Here is a 19404-nt window from a genome sequence, read left to right on the forward strand (position 1 = left end):
AAACAAACAACAACAACAAAACCAGAGTGATACGGTGTTCTGTCATTTTGTGTTGGAAACGCCAGGCAGCTGGTACCCTGTTACTGTGATGTTCACCACTTTCAGTGAGCTCGGCTTCTGTGTGGTGTGTGAACATTGCTGAAGTTTCCAACTTTGGCGAGTTCCTGGCACATGCTTGCCCATTCACCAGCCAGGTATTTATTTTACTACGGTAGCATCTAATGAAAGCCCTGAGGTCTTTTGAATTCTTTTAGCTCCAAAATCCTTCCATTTTTCTACTGGAAGAAAAAAAAATCACACCAGATGGTTTTTGCCATCTGAAAGAAACGGCTATCGGAGCTGCGCAAATGGCTGAATGGGCAGCCAGGAACAACAAACGTCTACGCTGGCGTTCGGATGATTGTGTCTCTTTAAGCTGGCTTTACTTTGGGATCTCCTTGGTAGATTTGTGTACTGACATGGGTTAGCAAATTAATTTTAGCAAAATTTTGTGTGTAGGTGTTACTTGTTTCTTTGTCTTGGAGACAAGGTAGTACTATGAAGCACGTTTTACTGTGATTTCGGGCTAGACTCCCCTTGGCTCCTTGCACTTGTGATCTCCACTGAAAGACAAGACACACAATACGGTGTGAAATATGGGCAGAATTTATCGCAGAATAGAGGATAGCACACTCCTAAGGGCTGAGAGTGGACACTGCTGAAGAGACAGCGATGACTGTGCCCATCTAGAAAGGCTTTATACTATTGCTGGTGTCTCCAAACAAGCAGCTTTTCCGGAGGGACTTTGCGCTCTCTCTCTCTCTCTCTCTCTCTCTCTCTCTCTCTCTCTCTCTCTCTCAAAGATCTTTATTTATTATGTATACAGTGCTCTGCCTACATGTACACCTGCAGGCCAGAAGAGGGCATCAAATCACATTATAGATGGTTATGAGCCACCACGTGGTTGCTGGGAATTGAACTCAGGACTCTGGAAGAGCAGCCAGTGCTCTTAACCTCTGAGCCATCTCTCCAGCCCCAATGACTTTGCTCTCTTTATGTGGTAATTGACAGGTCAGTTTGCACTGACTCTTGAGGAGGCAGCTAGAGCATGTGTTTTAGCAGAACTCCTGCTGGGCAGCGAGTGATTTTTATTTTAAAAAGATTTATTTATTATTATGTATACAGTGTTCTGTCTGTATGAACACCTGCAGGCCAGAAGAGGGCATCAGATCACATTATAGATGGTTGTGAGCTACCATGTGGTTGCTGGGAATTGAACTCAGGACCTTTGGAAGAGCAGGTGGTGCTTTTAACCAGTGAGTCATCTCTCCAGCCCTGTGTTTTGTTTTTGTTGTTTCTGTTTTTTACAAGGTTTAGGGTCCCGGAGCCAGATTAGAGATAGTTATCCACTAATAACCTTTTACTTTCGGGGCAGTTCAGGATGTTGGATTTTCCTCACTAAGACCAAAGATTTGATTCAGGTCCTGTTCTTCAGACCAGTAGGTCTGCTGTGCCTGTCCTTGCTTTTATAGACCCTGATTGTCAAGGGGCCTTCTGGATTATGAGGGATCCTAGAGACAGACCAAGAAGCAGGAAATCTGAAAACTCTAAAACAAAACAAATGCAAACACATATAAAATCTGGATACTTCTCTATTTTGATTGATATTTCTGGGTTACATAAACTTTTTTTTTCCCTACTGCACATATTTCTTCCCACAATGCATCTGTTTTTAATTTTATGTATGCCTAATTTTGCATAGTAATTAGGGGATTCTCCCTCAGAGTTTACTCAGAGGACACAGTTTGCCTAACCGTACACCTACCTCCGACCAGTATAGGCTGGATGGGCCCACTCACTCTGTATCCTCACATACTTAGGAGACTGTTTGAATAAGGCTGTTCCATGAAGGGGGTCATTGATGGTGGTTACAGACAGAGAAACTTATTCCATTTTTCAAGGCTGGGTGTTTGTGCAGCTTGATGAAGGTGGGGTCCTAGCTTGTCAAGTGCAGTTAGAAGGGGGGCATGTGTACAGCTGTGGCCCAAGCCAAGGAGAGACCCAGGTAGCTAAGATATTCCCTCTGCTCGTCTCTTCATCGCCATCACCTGTTTTATGTATATAACTTTGTTTTCTTGTTTTGTTTTGTTTTTTGAGACAGGGTTTCTCTGTGTAGCCTTGGCTGTCTTGGACTCACTTTGTAGATCAGGCTGGCCTCAAACTCACAGTGATCCACCTGCCTCTGCCTCCCGAGTGCTGTGGGATTAAAGGCGTGCACCATCACCTTGGGAGAATGCATAACTTTTAAAGTGATTGATGTTTAATCAAAGGAGATGGGACCAAGGCATGCAGTGCTGTGGTCAAGTGCCTGTTTAGATATACATGAGGCTTGAGATTTGATCCTCAGCTCTCTAAAGTATTTTAGTTAATATTTCTTCAGCTGATGTGCTCTGATAGAAAAATGTCTTAGTGAGCATCGCCCACAGCAGGCCACCGAACACAGCTGTGTTAAATGTCTGTGGAGGATTTTGTGCATTGCTTGCACAGCCTGTTTGGTGGGTGGAGAGGCCAGCAGCATCTATGGTTTCCTAAAATTTCTTTCTTTGGAGTTACATTTACAATGCCTACAGGCAAATGTAGTGTTACTTAGCATCTTTCCTGCTGAACACTCTACTATGTACCCTGATGGTGATGGATATTATGAAGATATTGTTTTGAATTTAATTTATTTTTAAAGTTTTATAATTTTTACCCATATGTGTCTGTGCGTGGGTCTGTCACATGAGTACAAGTGCATGAGGGGTATAGGTGGTTACAACTGGTCATGGGAAGTCCCCGAAGCAGGTGCAGCAATGCTGGTCAGGTGTGTGGAGGAATTTTGTTTTTGTTTTTGTTTTGAGACAGGGTTTCTCTGTGTAGCCTTAGCTGTCCTGGACTTGCTTTGTAGACCAGGCTGGCCTCGAACTCACAGCAATCCACCTGCCTCTGCCTCCTGAGTGCTGGGATTAAAGGCGTGGGCCACCATGCCCAGCGTGTGGAGGAATTTTAATCCAGCAACATGGCTGCTCTGGCAAGGGATCACATCCAGAGACCTAGGTCTGGGTGACTTGGCTGGAATACAGAAGTGTGTTTAGTCCACACCCTTAATCCCTCTGGCTAGAATTTAGTATACACCTTTAATCCCAAACAATGGCATCTAATTGAGGGGCAGACAAAGTGAGTCAGAAAAAGATTTGACAGAATGAGTCATACATAGGATAGGTCCAACTCTTATGAGAAGAGACAGGAAAGAGAAGCTACCTAAGAGCAGTGCAGAGAAGCCAGACATGGTGGCACACCTGTAATCCCAGCACTCAGGGAGGCAGAGGCAGGTGGATCTCTGTGAGTTCGAGGCCGGCCTGGTCTACAAAGCGAGTCCAGGATAGACAGAGAAACCCTGTCTTGAAAAACAAAACAAACAAACAAACACAAACAGTTTAGAGAGAGAACAAGAGAGTTTGTGGAGACAGTACAGTAGAGTTTGAGAGTACAGCAGATTTCAGTGCAGTTCAGTTTGTGGAGTTCAGAGACAGTTTTTCCAAGAAGAGCAATTCAGTGAGAAGTGGAGAGAAGACAGATTGAACCAGTCAACTTGGAGAGGCGTTTGAGCCAGAATAGCTGAGTTGAACCAGCCGGCCAGAGTTCAGAAAGAGCTAGAAAGGGTGGGCTTATTCAGCAGTAAGTCTCAGAGGGTGAAAACATTCTAGTCCTAGATTAGATTGTATGGAGGCTAGAAGCTTCCAGAACTAGGCCTAGGTCAGCAGATGGAGGCAGTAAGCTTCTGAGACTATAGACAGGTGAATAAAGGATACTTTAATACATTTTCATTCTACCCAATTCCTTTAATTAAAAAAATTTTTTTTTAAATTTCATGTACATTGGTGTTTTGTCTGTGTGAGGGTGTTAGGTCTGCTGGAGTTGGAGTTAAAGACAGTTGTAAACTGCCGTGTGGGTGCTGGGAATTGAACACCAACCAGTGCTTTTAGCCTCTGAGCCCCCTCCAGCCCCAATTTTTAAAAATTCACATGTGTGGAGGTCAGAGGATAACCATGTGGGAGTCATTTTCCCCACTTGACTACGTGGTTTCAGGGATGGAATTCAGGTCATCAGGCTTGGCAGTGAGTGGCTTTATCTGCTGAGCCATCTTACCAGCTCTACCCAGTGTCTTTTCTTTAAGAGAAAAATGTGTGTGTCAGGGAGGAGCGATCTCTTTAAAACCCAAGCTCTACCCACATGCCCAGCATTTTGAAATACTTTCCATATATGAACTCACATAATGGCCCTAGCACTTGATCAAACTATTTCATATTGGAGTGAATGATTATTTATTTACTTATTTTATTTATAGACAAGTTCTTGCCTATGTAGTCCAGGCCTTGAACTTACAGTAATCCTCTTGCCTCTGCTTCCCAAGTGCTAAAACTATAGGTGTGAAATACTATGACAGCCTAAATTAAACAGACTTTAAAATTTATATCTACATTGTAGAGTGTGTACATGCACTCGCACACACACACACACACACACACACACACACACAGAGTCATCTGGTGGGCATGTGAAATCAGATGAAAACTTTTAGGAGTCTGTTTTGTCCTTTATGTAGGTCTCAACTTCAAACTCAGGCCACCAGGCTTGGAGCAAGCATCTTTACTTGCTGAGCTATCTTATTGGTGTACACACACACACACTCTCTCTCTCTCTCTCTCTCTCTCTCTCTCTCTCTCTCTCTCTCTCTCTCTTAACTTAAAAAGACTTAGAAGCATCTGGGAATTTGCTCAGTGTGTCATAGAGTGAAGATTTAAACACAAGACTTCATGACTATAAAACCTGATTCTTTCTACTGTATCAGATGGCTTCCCCTCACCTCACTAACTAATAATAGTTAACTACACAACAGAAAGTTTAGAGCAGTTTGTAGGCATAAAGTTATTGTGTAATTCAAATGCTGATTTCTGTACTCCCATATCTGGCTGCAATCCTTGTTCTGAGAATCTCTTGTCTCAATGCTGTGTAAACACTGCTCCCCCAAAATAGTCCCTATATGCCAATAAACCATCTTACAGCCAATCACTGAGTGGGGGAGAGAATAGGGTTGCACTTCCAGCCAGCCTGGGGAGGAGAAATTAGAGAAGAAAGGAGATTCAGCGGTGGGAGAGGTCCAAGAGAGAACTCAGCAGGAAAAGTCACAAAGTGCTTGTATGCTGGGAGAAAGCCAGATTAGTTTAGAGGATTAATTATAGAGTTAATACTGCTCAGTTCTTGTGCTGTGAAGCTTGTTAAAATAATATAATGGAGGCTCAATTATTTGTGTGATAGCAGGGTTAAGAGAGAAAAACTGAGAAACAAACACAATTATATAAAAATAACCGTAACAGGGGCTGGAGAGATGATTCAGAGGTAAAGAGCATTGGCTGCTCTTCCAAAGGTCCAGCAACCACATGGTGGCTCTCAAGCATCTATAATGAGATCTGGTGCCCTCTCCTGGCGTGCATGTGTACAGGCAGAACGCTGTATATGTAATAAATAAATAAATCTTAAAAAAAAAACACAACAGCAGTTTAAATTTTTTATTGCAGGTATCAGTATAAGATATACCTTAAACTAAAGCAACAATAAAATGATTATTTTAAAGTCAAAGAGTAAAGACAAGCACAACATAGAGCCTCTCCTGTTTGCAGAATGGCAGAGATGCGAGGGATGTCACACAGGACATTTTGGTGACAGTCTGGCGCAGGAAGAATCATGAGCACTGCTTTTACATAAGTGTTGCACATGACCAAACTATTTAAAACCAACTTCTTCAAGCTCAACTTTACACATAATGTTTTGGATTTTTTTTTTTTTAAGAAAATTTAATGCCAAGTTAGAAATACCAAAGACAAGCACTTTTGATTAAAAACTTTATTAGCTTCTGCTCTCAATAATCACACATCATCTTTAAGAAGTTAACATGACAGACCAGAGCCCGGCCCCCAGTACACAGTGACAGAGCTCAGCATTTGGTGACTCCAGCAACGCAGTGATCACACACATCACTACTAACAGAGTCCCAATCCCTCTTCATTTATATGGCAGCCAAGATCATCATTCTGTATCATTTCTGGTCCCATAGTAAGGTACAGATCAGACCCACTCCACTGTTTTACTTGATGTTAGCATGCAGCCAAATATGTAAAAAGGCAGCAGGTAGACAAACACGAAATGCTGTGGTCTGAATGCTACAGGAAACTGCTCTTTCTTGTGAAAAGCCAACAAAGAAAATGAGGGGAGCTACTGCAGGAAGGGATGGTGAGGATGGGGGGGAGGGGGGTCAGAACCCCATGTTGCACCCTGGTGTCAGTAGGAATATTTGGCAAGAGCTGGGAGTATGAGAAAAGGGTGGGAAAGATTACTCTGAATTTATGTAATATTTCAGTTTCAAAACATTCTGTTATTAACTCTGAAATAGAAGTTCACATCTGTAATACAAATAGGCACACATGGTCAAGGTGATTAAAAGGTAAGTTTAAAAGGCTATCCATGTGGAGGACATTGGGCAGGTGGCTCCACCCTCCCCACACGTCTTATAGTTTACATTTCATTCCTCAAAAAGGTCCCTTTAAGAAGAATGTTAGTTCTTACTCCATTACTAGAGGTTTAACTGAAGCAGCAACTGTTCAGTAGAAGCAGTTAGTGATGCTTCATGTTTAAGGAATCTTTAATGAGGGGCGTGATTGCAACGGAATGGTCACACTGCCATGTTAGTCTTCCCAACACGAAAGAAACAACATAGTGTTTTGTCTCTTTAAACTTAATCTACATTGTGTTATAAAGTATTTATATATACACACATCCACACATCGCTGCGTTCCACAGCCTGCAAAGGCACCCACATATTGGTTCATACACATGATATTTACTTAGAAGATACAGTAATACTTTATGGGCACATAACTGAGAAAGACATTAAAGCTACACATTACAGTAAAAACCATTTAACAGTGTTGTGATGTATCAGTGCTAGCTAGCGCACTGCACATGGTGGCTTATTTTTATTTTTATTTTTTGAGACAAGGTCTTGCTACACAGCCATGGCTGGCCTGGAATTTAGGATTGACCCTCCTATCCTGTCTCTGCCTTCCAAGTGCTGGGATTACCAGTGTGAGTCACCACACTTAGCTTTTTAATTTTTAAGCACAAAGCTCCCCAACTTCTCACCTTGTAATTCTATTAAACTAACCATGGATACCATATTTGCTAGCAAGAAGTTGGAAAGGCCTAAATGCTTGCAGGAGTGGGATGTCAGTATCAGTAAGGACAAGAATAAACACTGATTCATCCATACCCTGTATGCTTAACATACATGCATCTTTCCTTATAAAAAACAAAAGCAACAAACTTGTCTGTTGTAAAAAGGAACTGTCTATACCTGTGGTGATATGCCCTTCCTAGATACAGGAGCCCCCCATCTTACAAGGAAATGGAGTTCCTGTTGCTGTTGAAATATAAGGCCCTGGCTACATTCCATAGGATACCTGGGTCATATATCCAATGTCACCTGCAGCCAGCCTGTCTCTCTGACTTTTGAGAGAGGGTCCCACTAAGTAGCCTTGGCCTCTAATTTGTGATCTGCCTGCTGCAGCCTCCAGCATGCTGGGACTAGAGGTGTCTGGTTTATGTTTTAACTTTTATAGATAAATGATTGGAGATTTAAAAGCAAAGCAAAGTTCAGTTTCTGTAAAGTGAAAAGTGATGAATGAAATCAGTACGCTTTTCTCTTGGAACCTACCCACCTCTCCCAGGGAAAAGTACCAAATGTCTGCCAAGCAGCACAAAGTCGGCCCTGCAGAACAGCAGCTGGGCTGGACTTGGAACACAGGCACCTGGAGATGACAGATCAAGTTAATCTGGGAGCCTCCTGGCTTCACCATTAGCTCAAAGTGCAGCTGCAACCACTTTAGCACCTCTGAAAGGAATCTGGTTTTTGAAAACTTACATTTTTGCTAGGCGTTATTACAAACAAAAAAACTGTGCTATGCACTGGACCTCTGGCAGGGAGGAGATGGGACACACCGAAAACCACGTCATGATGCCTCCGTGCTTCTCATGCTTGTTCATAAAAGGACCTGTGACAATGAAGACACTTTCACAGAGGCTGCCTGGAAAGGACCCCTCAGAACCCCCTCTACCACTCTCAACTTCTGAATAGCTTTTCCTTTGGGGAGTCGAGTGTTATCCACAAACAGACTGATTCTCAGAAGACTTGGTGAGGTAGGTGAGGGCAGGTACCATCACTATCGGGAGACAGGGAGAGAGAGGGAAGAACATGGCTGAGCACACGGAACAAATGAGGGGCAGAGCTAGTGTGAGGACACCCAAGCCTCTGGCTTATGCTCTACAGCCCTTTCTACTCTCAAAGGCATAAATACTTCCTCAATAGTCCTCTTTAACTTGTGACCTTCTAAAAGTTACATTTGAAAACACCTTATGTCCCCCTTGCAACCCAGGCCTGACTAGAGATGGTTGGAATTTTTCTTTTTCTAGAGACAGGGTCTTACATTGCCCAGGCTGACCAGAGACTCAAATGTATGACCCCAGGTCTGGTGCATAAATTTATATAAACATATAAATTTTATGCTATTTTGCTTATATGTGCATGTACCTGCTGAGGTCAGGAGGGGGCATCAGATCTTTTAGGGCTAGATAGAGTCACAGGTATTTGTGAGCTGTCAATGTGGGTGATGGGAACCAAATTCTAGTTCTGACCGAACAGTAAATGCTCTTAACAGTTGAACATGTCTCTCTAGGCCCTAAAATACTTTTTCTATAGAGTTTTTTACACATCAAGAAGTCAAATGTGATTAATACATTTATATAACAACTTTAGTAAAATAAATAAATATGCAAGTTAAGATGGATAGTTTAAAAAGCAAAAATATGTAAATTAAGAACAAGTTGTTTAAGTATTAATCCATTCAACCTGTTTTTTTTCAAGATTTATTATGTATACAGTATTCTGCCTGCATGTGTGCCAGCAAGCCAGAAGAGGGCACAGATCTCATTACAGATGTTTGTGAGCCACCATGTGGTTGCTGGGAATTGAACTCTTAACCGCTGAGCCATATCTCCAGCCTCCGTTCAACCTACTTAAAATATATATTTAAGAAGCCATGTATTTTAAAAAAGTCAGAAGCTGGGCGTGGTGGCGCATGCCTTTAATCCCAGCACTCGGGAGGCAGAGGCAGGAGGGTCTCTGTGAGTTCGAGGCCGGCCTGGTCTACAAAGTGATCTAGGACAGCCAAGGCTACACAGAGAAACCCTGTCTTGGAAAAAAAAAATTCAGAAATTTCTTTTTCTTGGTCTTGTGATGCAGACCAGGCTAGTCTCAAAAACAGAGATTGCCCTGCCTTCTGGTGTGTTGGGATTAAAGATGTGTGACACCGTGCCTGGCTAAAATCATCTTTTGATCCAGCAGGAATGTCTGGCAATTGGCCTTTCTTCCTCAATTATTCTAATAGTCTAAAGACTATTATCTACCCATAGTAGAGGTCTATGTAAACAGCTTGTAAACCTTTTTGTTCTGTTTAAAAGAGGAGAAAAAGTTGTGTCCTAGGCTAAGAAGGAAAGCTTTCAGACAATCTCTATTCTAGAAGATTCCACCAGTTTGTGCTTGCTGTTCTTGGAGGTTGTTGGTTTATTTTTTGGAGGGGGCAGGGGTGGGGGCAGAGGCGGGGATGGGGTGGGGGCGGGGACGGGGCGGGACGGGAGTGGGGGTGGGGGCGGGGCGGGAGACAGGGGCGGGGGTGGGGGTGGGGCAGGGGCAGGAGTGGGGACGGGGACAGGGGCGGGCCTGCGCTTGGGATGCCTGTGCTACCTCTCTATGTTCCTAGCTTCTGAATGAGGGAAGAACACATGGAGGTTGCAAAGCCCTCACCTACAATAGGGTCATTCCCTGACTGTGAAGAGGGAGGTATCTGCAATTAGTCATCATCAGAGATCAAGTCTATTGCTACAAAACACAAAGCTTCTTCCTCTTACTAACTCCCTGGACCAAACCAGATGCATTAACCAGATGGAACCATTTATGCCAATATTGCTCCTTCATTTGAACCTACCAGTGTCCCCCCAAGTCCTTACAGGAAAGTCTGGCAAGGCCCACCAAAGCAACACAGGCGTCTACTTAAGGATAAGCACATCATGTGACCGCACGATAATGGAGAGGTGAATTCTAAGATGTTAATTTGCCAAGGTCTGGCACGGCTCTAGGTTTGGGGCAAGCAGCTAATACAGGACTCCATTACAAACCTTTCCTTGACATCGATGTCAAACAGCAACAACTGCTCCATTATCTGTGATTCTGTGAACTTGGAAAATACTAATTACATGGTTTCTAGGATCCCAGCAAAGAAACTGTACCCACATTTCCCTTCGCTTGCTCTTGCAGTCTCACCGGTTAGTGTCTTTGGAAATGTCTCCCATTTTCACGAATCCTTTTAATAAAGGCGTGGTCGCATACACAACACATCTGAGTGAGCCATTCGTTTTTTGAGCTGAGGATTATGAAATGGCTAACTCCAGGCAGTTTTGCTTGGTTTTTCAAACAAAAGTCATGAGGATGAAAGATTTAGGTGTGAAATACCAGAGTAATTTTCCTGTCTAGTTTCTGATGCAGGCTGTGGCTTCCAATTCAGTATGTAATTAAAGCTAACCCTGAACTCTGGTCCTGCTGAGTGCTGCTGGACTGCAGGAATGTAGTACCAAGTCCAGTTTGTGAAGCACTGTGACTGAATCCATGGCATCATGCATGCTAGGCAAACACTTCTGCACGAGCTACATCCCAGCCACTGATGTAGCCTGCAAACATAAACCTACAGATGTGCACACAATGTGTGCCTGGGAAGAATACAACAAACACAGGGAGGTCTTCTGACCCACCAGCCCATCCTCTTGCTCGCGAGACTGTTCCTGAAGGTTCTTTTATGGGATGGCCTGCACCTCACTGCACAAATACTCAGTTCTAAAGAGGTGGACTATAAACCCAGTGTTTCACTGTTAATGTGGCACTGATGCCAGGTATCTGGGTGTGTGGAGCCTCCTGCAGAAGCTCTGGCACCCAAAAGCTTTCAGAAAAGAAAACTAAGATTATAGACAGCGTTAAAAACATTAGTCTAAAAGAATTATATGCCTATCTACCCTGAACAACGCTGACATACAGTACAATTGAAGTTACAAACAGTAGTTAAGGGGACCGATCTATACTTGCAGGAAAAAAAAAAAGACCCAGTTGAAGTAGTCTGTGCTTAATAGTTAACAGGCTCCTGCGATCAGAGCCTTCTCTGCGGGTGAAGGGAGGGAGGAACTCAGAAGGTACGTTATAGAGCAAAGCCTGTAACTAGAACAATGCGAAAAGAAATGATTTAGTTAATGTCTGCATGGAACCACATGCTGATTCATTTTACAGTGTAAGTGTTTACTTATTATAAAAAATATTTTCCCACTTGCAAGTACTTAAAACGTTCCCATTTTCTTCCCTCTCAGTGGAAAAGCAGAATATAGTGACAGAAGTAAAATGCATTCATCTTCAATAATTTGACTTTTACTTAGCTGAGCAGGGGTGGCATTGGCCTGCAATCCCAGCACTTGGGAGGCAGAGGCAGCTGGATTTCTGTGAATTCAAAGCCAGCCTAGTCTACAAAGTGATTCCAGGTCAGTCAAGGCTACACAGAGATACCCTGTCTCGAAAAACCAAAATAATAATGATGATGATAATAATAATAATAATAATAATAATAATAATAATAATAATAATAGTAGTAGTAGTAGTAATAATAATAACAACTTGACTATTAAACACTTAAGAAGGGATAAAATTTGTCTTTTCATTTCTTACAGGAAAGAATAATTCTTTACCAAGAAAATTCAGAGTATAAAAATATAATGGGAATATTTTATATTCTTATGAGAAGGCATATTTTTCAAATACTTGTAAAGGAACTAATATGCCAATATAAATAATAGTGATCTACTAAACAACTGCAGTGGTTATGTGCACCTGAAATTAATATTCTGTAATCATACTTTTCACTCCTTTTCAATTAGTTCATGTTCCTACTCAGTTAAACTTTTGTTACTGTTTTTTGTGTTTTGGAGATAAGGTAGCCCTAGCTGGCCTGTAACTCGTAAGTAGCCAAGTCTGGCCTGCAATTCACAGACATCAGCCTGCCTCTGCCTCCTGAGTACTGCAATTAAAGCCACGCACCAGCACTCCCAGCCTACTTAGGTGAATTGTAATTAGCTGAAATACTCTATTATTCTATCCCTGCACTCTTTTTATTCACTGATACTCAGGGTCGAATCAACTTTAAAACTATTCTAGGAAAGTTCAGGGTAGCAAAGCTTCCAAATAATTATGGGAAGGAAAATCTCATTTCAAAATCAATTATCAACAACTTGTATATCCTTTTCTAATTGTCTTCCTGGTTATAAAAATAAATTACAATCTTTAAGCCTCAAGCTTAAAATAGAGATTAAACAATCAATTATTGACAACTTCCCCCAACAATAGGTAAAATAAATCCAGTTTGTTAGTGTTAGTTTGCTACCAAATAAAGGAGAAAAGCAAGCCTAGCTTACAAAGACGCCCTTCCTCCTATCTACACATAGAAATCCACCTGAAGACGGTCTTTAATGCCCATTATATAAATATTAAATATTCTAAATTAGAAAATAGCACTAATGGTTTATTGGTAAAAATCTAAACTCTACAGAATTGGTAGTTTGGTTGATATGTTAACATACCATCTCAACTTCTGCTAATATTACAAGCAAAGAGAAAAGCTAGAAATATCTATAAAAATAAAATACCTTAAACCCAACATCTGGGCAAAATACAAAAGTTACACACAAATTGCCAATAAATATAAATGTCACAATAGAAAAATTAATCTTAAGAATAAACTAATCGTTGCTATTAAGACATTATAAAAATGAAAAAGTTTAATGTGCAAACAGACACAAGTACATGCCAGACAGGATTATTTTGCCATTGTTACATAATGCAGCATACAGGGTTACTGAGGTGTGGTGTTTTCTGTTGGTTTTTACTATAGTTATCTTCTGGAGGAATGCTCAGCAAATTTACAAGCAGAAGTTGGCTAAGTTGACCAGTTATGCTGTTTACTGCTTCCTGCTATAAGGAAAGCTGCTTTCTAACAGACTACTGAGTTCCTAGTGGGCTTGAAGGGCCTCACTTTGCTTATCCCCACCCCCTAGCCTAAATCTGCATTTTCTCCCCCTAGCTGCTAGGGATGAAAGTTATACACCTTAGATATAACCTATTGTTAAATAACCTACTGTTCCCTCTTCCTGTCATTTCCCACAGTCCTCCTACCCTAGGAAAACAGGAATGACTTAAAATAGTCACCAGTGTCTAGAAAACGAAACAGACTGAGTGGTACCCACTTTGCTCTCTGTCTTAGGCTGATCTGAGCAGTGTAGCTCTGCCTTTGTAAGTACTCTTTCTCAATGATGAGTCACTAGAAAAAGTCAGGAGGCAATCTGTGCAGAAAGGAAAAGTAGCTCATCATACACAGGTCCTGGCACAGTACCTCTGCCTTGTGGCACTTACTACATCTGTCATCTTATGTACATTATAGATTACTTCAAACATAGCTGAGAATTTAAAATTATATTTTCAACTTTACTAAGTCAATTTGGTGAGCATTAACTTAGACATGTTACTACATAAAAGCCCCTTGGTTCTCTAGACCAAATTCAGGACAACAAGCAACATTATTTATATGAAACTGCCATACTCTTGGTAGTCTAAAATATCTTAAAAATTTTTAGCTTTATGCTATTTGAAACATAAAAATCTACAGCACCATCTTCAGAAAAGGCACTTTCTAAGAACCACCTTGATTTAAGAAAGGATTTCAAACCCAAATTCAGTGTCTACCCTGAAAAACCTCTTCACTGAGACTCTAATATAGAACAATGCAGACTCTGGCGACCTTAGACATTGATTTAAAAAAGGAATGGCGCCCACTGGCTGGCTGCACCATTTGAGAAGACCTTAATTTTGTCATACTGTTTGTTAACTTTAACATGATCTTCTACTGGTAATCCAGCCCTCCATACTGAAGTTCACCATCCTTTTATTCAAGCTGTAGTCATTAATTTCCACACTTTAAGAACAAAAGATTCTTAAGACTTAATCGGTAATATAAAACTCTAGGGCACTCCTTTCAATGAGTGAGGTAAATTTCAACTGGCCATGAATAATGTCAATAGGAGCCTTGTTCATTTTTAAATTGCTGACTTAGAGGGAAAATTATAAACGTAAAATGTAGTATTTTTAGAAGTAGGAAAAAGTAAAAATGTTTTTTCCTTTTGTGATCTATTTTATTTATATATAGGTCACCTTCCTCCCCTGGGACTCAGCTTGGGGTTTAATTAATCACAGCATCATATCTATTATTGCCAAGATTTTTTTGTATAGACAATTCTTTTTCTGATTTCTTTTGTCTTGTGTTTCTTGTACTTGGGGGAGGGGGCTTGGCAGAGTTGGGGACAGAGTATTACTATGTATCCTAGACTGGCCTCCAACTGGCCTAGGATGGTCCTGAACTCCAGATCCTCTGGCCTTAGCCTCTGGAATGCTAGGATCATGGGCATACACTAAGTCCAGCTGCCTTTCTGATGTCTATACTGATTTTAAAATTAAATAATTTAAAAGTACATTTTTTACTTGTATGTGCATGTGTACACATGTGCTCGAGCCCACATGAGTATGAAGGTCAGAGGACAGTTATGGGAGTTGGTTCTCTCTTTCTATTATTTGAGACCAGGGCGTGAACTCAGGGGTTCAGGCTTGGAGGTGAGGGCCTTTACTTGCCAAGCTATCTCCCTGCTCTGTATTGACTTTACATGGCTATTCTTGGTTTAGTTTCTGATTCTTATAGAATCCACATAGGTGAAAATGAAAACAAAGACCTCCTAAGTCAGGGTTATAGTATGACTCAGGAAGACCTCACTTTTCATTAAAGCTTCAGGGAGTATCTACAAATTCCCATGCTTCACATGGATAAAGCAGCTGAGTCAAGAATGCCGGACCAGTGGACTGTCTTTCTTTGACGAACTCACTTAACCCCTAAGCGGTGAGTGAACCACATGCAATGGTTAAGAGTCACCTTTCTCGGCAACAGGAGAGTGCCTACAGGGACACAGTAAACAAACTTTTGCTGTTGTTTTGAGATATGGTCTCTTGTAGCCGAGGCTGGCCTTGAATTCCTAATGCTCCTGAGGCTGGGATTATAGGTATGCTTTACACCCCGCTTAATTCAACATAAACTCAGTTTAATGACATCCAGTGAAGATTATGCAGAGATGTCAGTTCAACTTCTTGGCAAAACATTACTATCCAGGTTTGGGATGGAAAGAGAACAAACTATTCTAGTAGTGTCCGATGGCCAGCTCTGTCGGCTCCACAAGCCCTGCCCCGAGTTTCGGTTAGACAGCTCTGGGCGTCACTTCAATTGCTAGGCTCCAAGTGCTTATTCTGCCCCTGGCTGACATCTTGGCACCATTTCTACTAACAACAGCTGGCTTCTTATTTCCCAAGACACATCCCAAGCCTGCCGTCCTAAGATCCACAGGAGAGTATGTAAGTCAATATTAGGCTACGGGGTTGAAGGTGAGGAGTCTCTTTGTTAGAAGGTGGAGATGAATCTTTATCAAGTGCCTTCTAAAACACATTCCTACTGGAGTCCCTCCTAGATTCTCTTTAGGAAGAAAAGTAAAATAATAGTTCATAAGCAGAGGTATTTCTAGACTATTTTTTTCCTGGAAAAATTGTTAAAACAAAAAGTCATTCACATTTCTGTGAAAACGTGCCAAGGCACAGGACTGAGAAACCTGAAGTACCTGCTTCAGGACTGTCAATGTCAAAGTCAACGTTGCTAAAGCAAAGGTTTTCTGTCATTAAGTGGAAACTAACACTGTTTCAAGTACCTGCTGTTTGTTACCTTCATATTTTATGTCCCTAAACTTATCTAAGAAATCAAAAGGGTCTGACACTAGCCTGGCCTCACTTTCATCTCCTTATTGTTTAGTGCAGTAAATGTCAGACTCTATCCTAATAAATATAGCAGCTACAGGGTTATAAACATATGGTCTCAGTGCTTTGATATGTAATACAGAGACATGTAACACACACTCTACAGACATATTTGCCGTCAAGAATACACATTAAACTCCCAGCTCTTCACATGAAAATCAATTATACAAGTTGTTTACATTGAAATTTTAGTCAATCATATGAGACATTGCATAAAAAACCACAAGCCAACATCCATCAACTAGTGAGCAAGTGTAGGGGTAGAAAAGAAAAGCTTTCATGGTTTCATCATGTTTAAACTAAAAGGAAAGTCTAGGAAAAAGATTGGGAATTCTACCTGGAAGTGCAAAAATAATTAGTATAGATTTCAAGAAATATTTTCCATAAGCGTTTTATCTTAAAATTCTAAACACAAAGTTTGTTGGTATTAAGTTTGGTATACCAATTTATTAATAGGCACAATAGAAATATACTATACATTATTTTTCTAAGCTATCTTAATCTAGCAAGACTGAATAATGTAAGTGCATTCTAAAATCATTCAAAACATAAAACCTTATATTTTAGAAAAAAATACTCTCCCCCTTAAAAATTCCTTTCAAATAAAAGTTAAAGTAAAAGCTTCACTCTGGCATGTGTGAGATCAAAGGTCAGGAAAAGGACAGGGCATCCATGTTGCTTCCTAAAGTTCCTCACATGACTAAGTGCAGGGGCCAAAAGAGAAGATGTTTTACTTATACTGAAAAGACACAGGCCAGTCTGACTTTTACCGAGGAGGCTGTACTATTCTTCTCTCCTGCCCATGTTCCCTAACATCCAGATACGGTGATAGGAACCCTGTGGTCCCAACTACCAGGGAGGCTGAGGTGAGGAGCTGCTGGAACGCAGGTGCTGGAGGCCAGCACGGACAACGTAGAGAGATTTTTGTCTCTAAAACAAGCAAACCAAACAATCCCAACTATGTTGTAAGAAGTTTTCTTTTGCCAGGGATGAGATGGGAATATTGTGGAAGGAAAAAAATGTATAAATTACATAAATATCTTTTGTAAAGTGCTTTGAAAGAGTATTGAGAATTGCCCTTTAGATACTTCAAATCAATAAACACTTAAAATACAGTACTTTCTTTAGTTTTCTGGCAGAGGGAAAAAAGAATTCATGCCTATGGGCAGACATGGGCTCAGACTTTAGGCTCAAAATACAGTAAATTGGCAATAATAGTATTAAGGTAAGATAGCAAATCACGACCTAAATCTATTGCTGTTCACATGTAGATGGAGTTCTGAAAGGCTGCGAGTGCCCCTGCAAACACCTGTAGTGTCTGTCCTCAGAACCGTGTGGGGACAAGAACAGAAACAACTCAAACAGTGTTCATTAGGTAAAGTGCAAACTTCTCTGAACCTGACATCACCCAGAAGCTCAGCTTTGACAGCTTTAAAGTTACCAACTAAGGTTATTGATTAAAGAAGTGCAGAAAAATAAGTTTCTTTAGAGTTTTCCCCATATTTCAGAAATTTAACTAATTTTAACTTATCAAAGTCCTAAATTCCCTTGTCATTGCCATCTTACTTTTAAAGAGAAAGTTATACCTGTAAAAAGACAGAAAAAAAAAACCCATCCAGTATTTTCTTGATTCCTTTTAGTCAAAGAAGTGCAATTCTTCAATAAGTAAGATATATTTTCAAATGATTTACAAATCTTTATACTGAAGTTCAACTATTTTCCTAACCTCTCACATAAGGCTTATTCAGTCGGTTTTACTTCTTTGATTATGATGCTTTTAAAGACTTGCTTTGAGACCGAAAACTATGAAACTCTCCTTCTGAAGTTAAGGCTGTATTACTTTGTTCCTTTCTAAATGACAAGGTGTTTGTCCTTCCTGTTGTGAAGACAGAAGACAAAAACTTTCCTTAAAACTGCTTATTGCACTAAAAGAGAGAGAAATCTAGTCTCAGTTCCTAAACACAACAGATGTAGCCAATACAGTCATAATAGTTACTAAAGCACTATTCTAATGAATATAAAAGCAAAAGGAGCTATACTCCAACATATTTATGTGTATATATATGTGTGTGTGTATATATATATACACACACACACATATACACATATGTATAAAAATATATGTGAAAATCACAATAAGGAAAGAGAGAAGTAAGTAAACTAGCAAAACCCAAAAACCCCAAATCCTTTTCTTTTTCCATCCTATAGAGTTTCAGTTTTTAAAATATTTACCCTTTATAAAAGCTTCAAGGGATTTCCAGGTATAACTCATACAAACAGGAGGCTTTAGAACATCAGAAAGATGTCTGACAAGACTTCTTGTCTTTATAGCAACTTTAACAGGCTCCCTGCAGAAAAGAATCCCCAGGTTGCCACTGTTTCTGTACAAGTGCACACAGGCAGAGATGAGTCCAGAGCAAGAAGAGCAGACACTCACAGACATGGCCTCTGGAGCCAAGGACTCCGACCTGTGTATAAGATCGGAGCTAGGAGTAAGGTACATAAAATAAAAACAGAAATCTAGTTTGCCATGCCTTACTTCAAATGAGTCATTTGTGAACGTGTGAATGTCATTTGTAGCTATCGGGACAAAAGTACAGGTGCTGAAGGCAAGGGAGGTAGTGAACAAAATGAAGGTGGCCTAAGGAAGGATACAAGGGAAAGGACGCTTCCCAGTGGAATGAACTATAAAATATATACACAGACACATATATATCAGTAGTCTAGAGCTAGATATATATGCACTTGAACTATACACACGTGTACTGAAAATACAGACCCCTTTACAAGAATAGATGAATGCACATTAGGTTTTCTGCACATAGAACTAAACAATCATTATTTGTGTAGGTGTGTGTTTTTAAACCACCATTCACCGTTTCTTTACTTTTTTGCAAAGATAGTTGTGCTGCCAAGCAACTTGAGGTAAAGGCATTAAAAGGGTTAGACTGTAAGAAGTGAAAATAAACAACTGCAATGCTTCCTACAGGAGACTGCAAAAAAGCAGCTGGCTGGTTTCCTAGTATATAACAATTTTCCTTGGATCAGCATAAGGACCAGACCTCTACATAGTGTTGGCTTCTGTATGGCTGGAGGCATCCCCACTGGAAACATACAGTGTATATTGATTCGTCTTTCAGCTCTTCCTTGGAGAATACACTTGGACTTGTTAAGCAAAGTACATTGTGCGTAAGGTATCTTGGTGAATCTGTACAGCCTTGGCAAGAGCTTGTGGATCTCGTCCATTGCTCTGTCCTGAAACGTGGCTTCCTTCAGCACTGTGAGAG

At 40.7% G+C, this 19404-nt stretch overlaps 1 protein-coding gene and 1 long non-coding RNA gene across 6 annotated transcripts in view; both read right to left on the reverse strand.

The window, feature by feature from the left end:
• Positions 1-5574: 5574 nt before the first annotated feature.
• On the reverse strand, positions 5575-15030 carry LOC311600038. The gene is made up of 2 exons (XR_014780115.1): positions 7997-15030; positions 5575-7883 (listed from the first exon to the last, which is right to left on the reverse strand). It is a non-coding gene; the product is annotated as an uncharacterized lncRNA (long non-coding RNA).
• An 11-nt stretch (positions 15031-15041) lies between these two features.
• The window catches only part of AGO3 (argonaute RISC catalytic component 3), a 93754-nt gene continuing 89391 nt past the window's right edge, over positions 15042-19404 (reverse strand). For all 5 annotated transcript variants that reach the window (XM_084786260.1, XM_084786259.1, XM_084786262.1 and 2 more), the window contains one exon: positions 15042-19395. In XM_084786260.1, the coding sequence (XP_084642386.1) occupies positions 19287-19395 (109 nt within the window). In that variant the 3' untranslated portion in view covers positions 15042-19286. The remainder of the gene's footprint in view (positions 19396-19404) is intronic.

Source organism: Acomys minous, assembly GCF_964271855.1.
Source record: "Acomys minous genome assembly, chromosome: 6".
NCBI classification, from domain to species: domain Eukaryota; kingdom Metazoa; phylum Chordata; class Mammalia; order Rodentia; family Muridae; genus Acomys; species Acomys minous.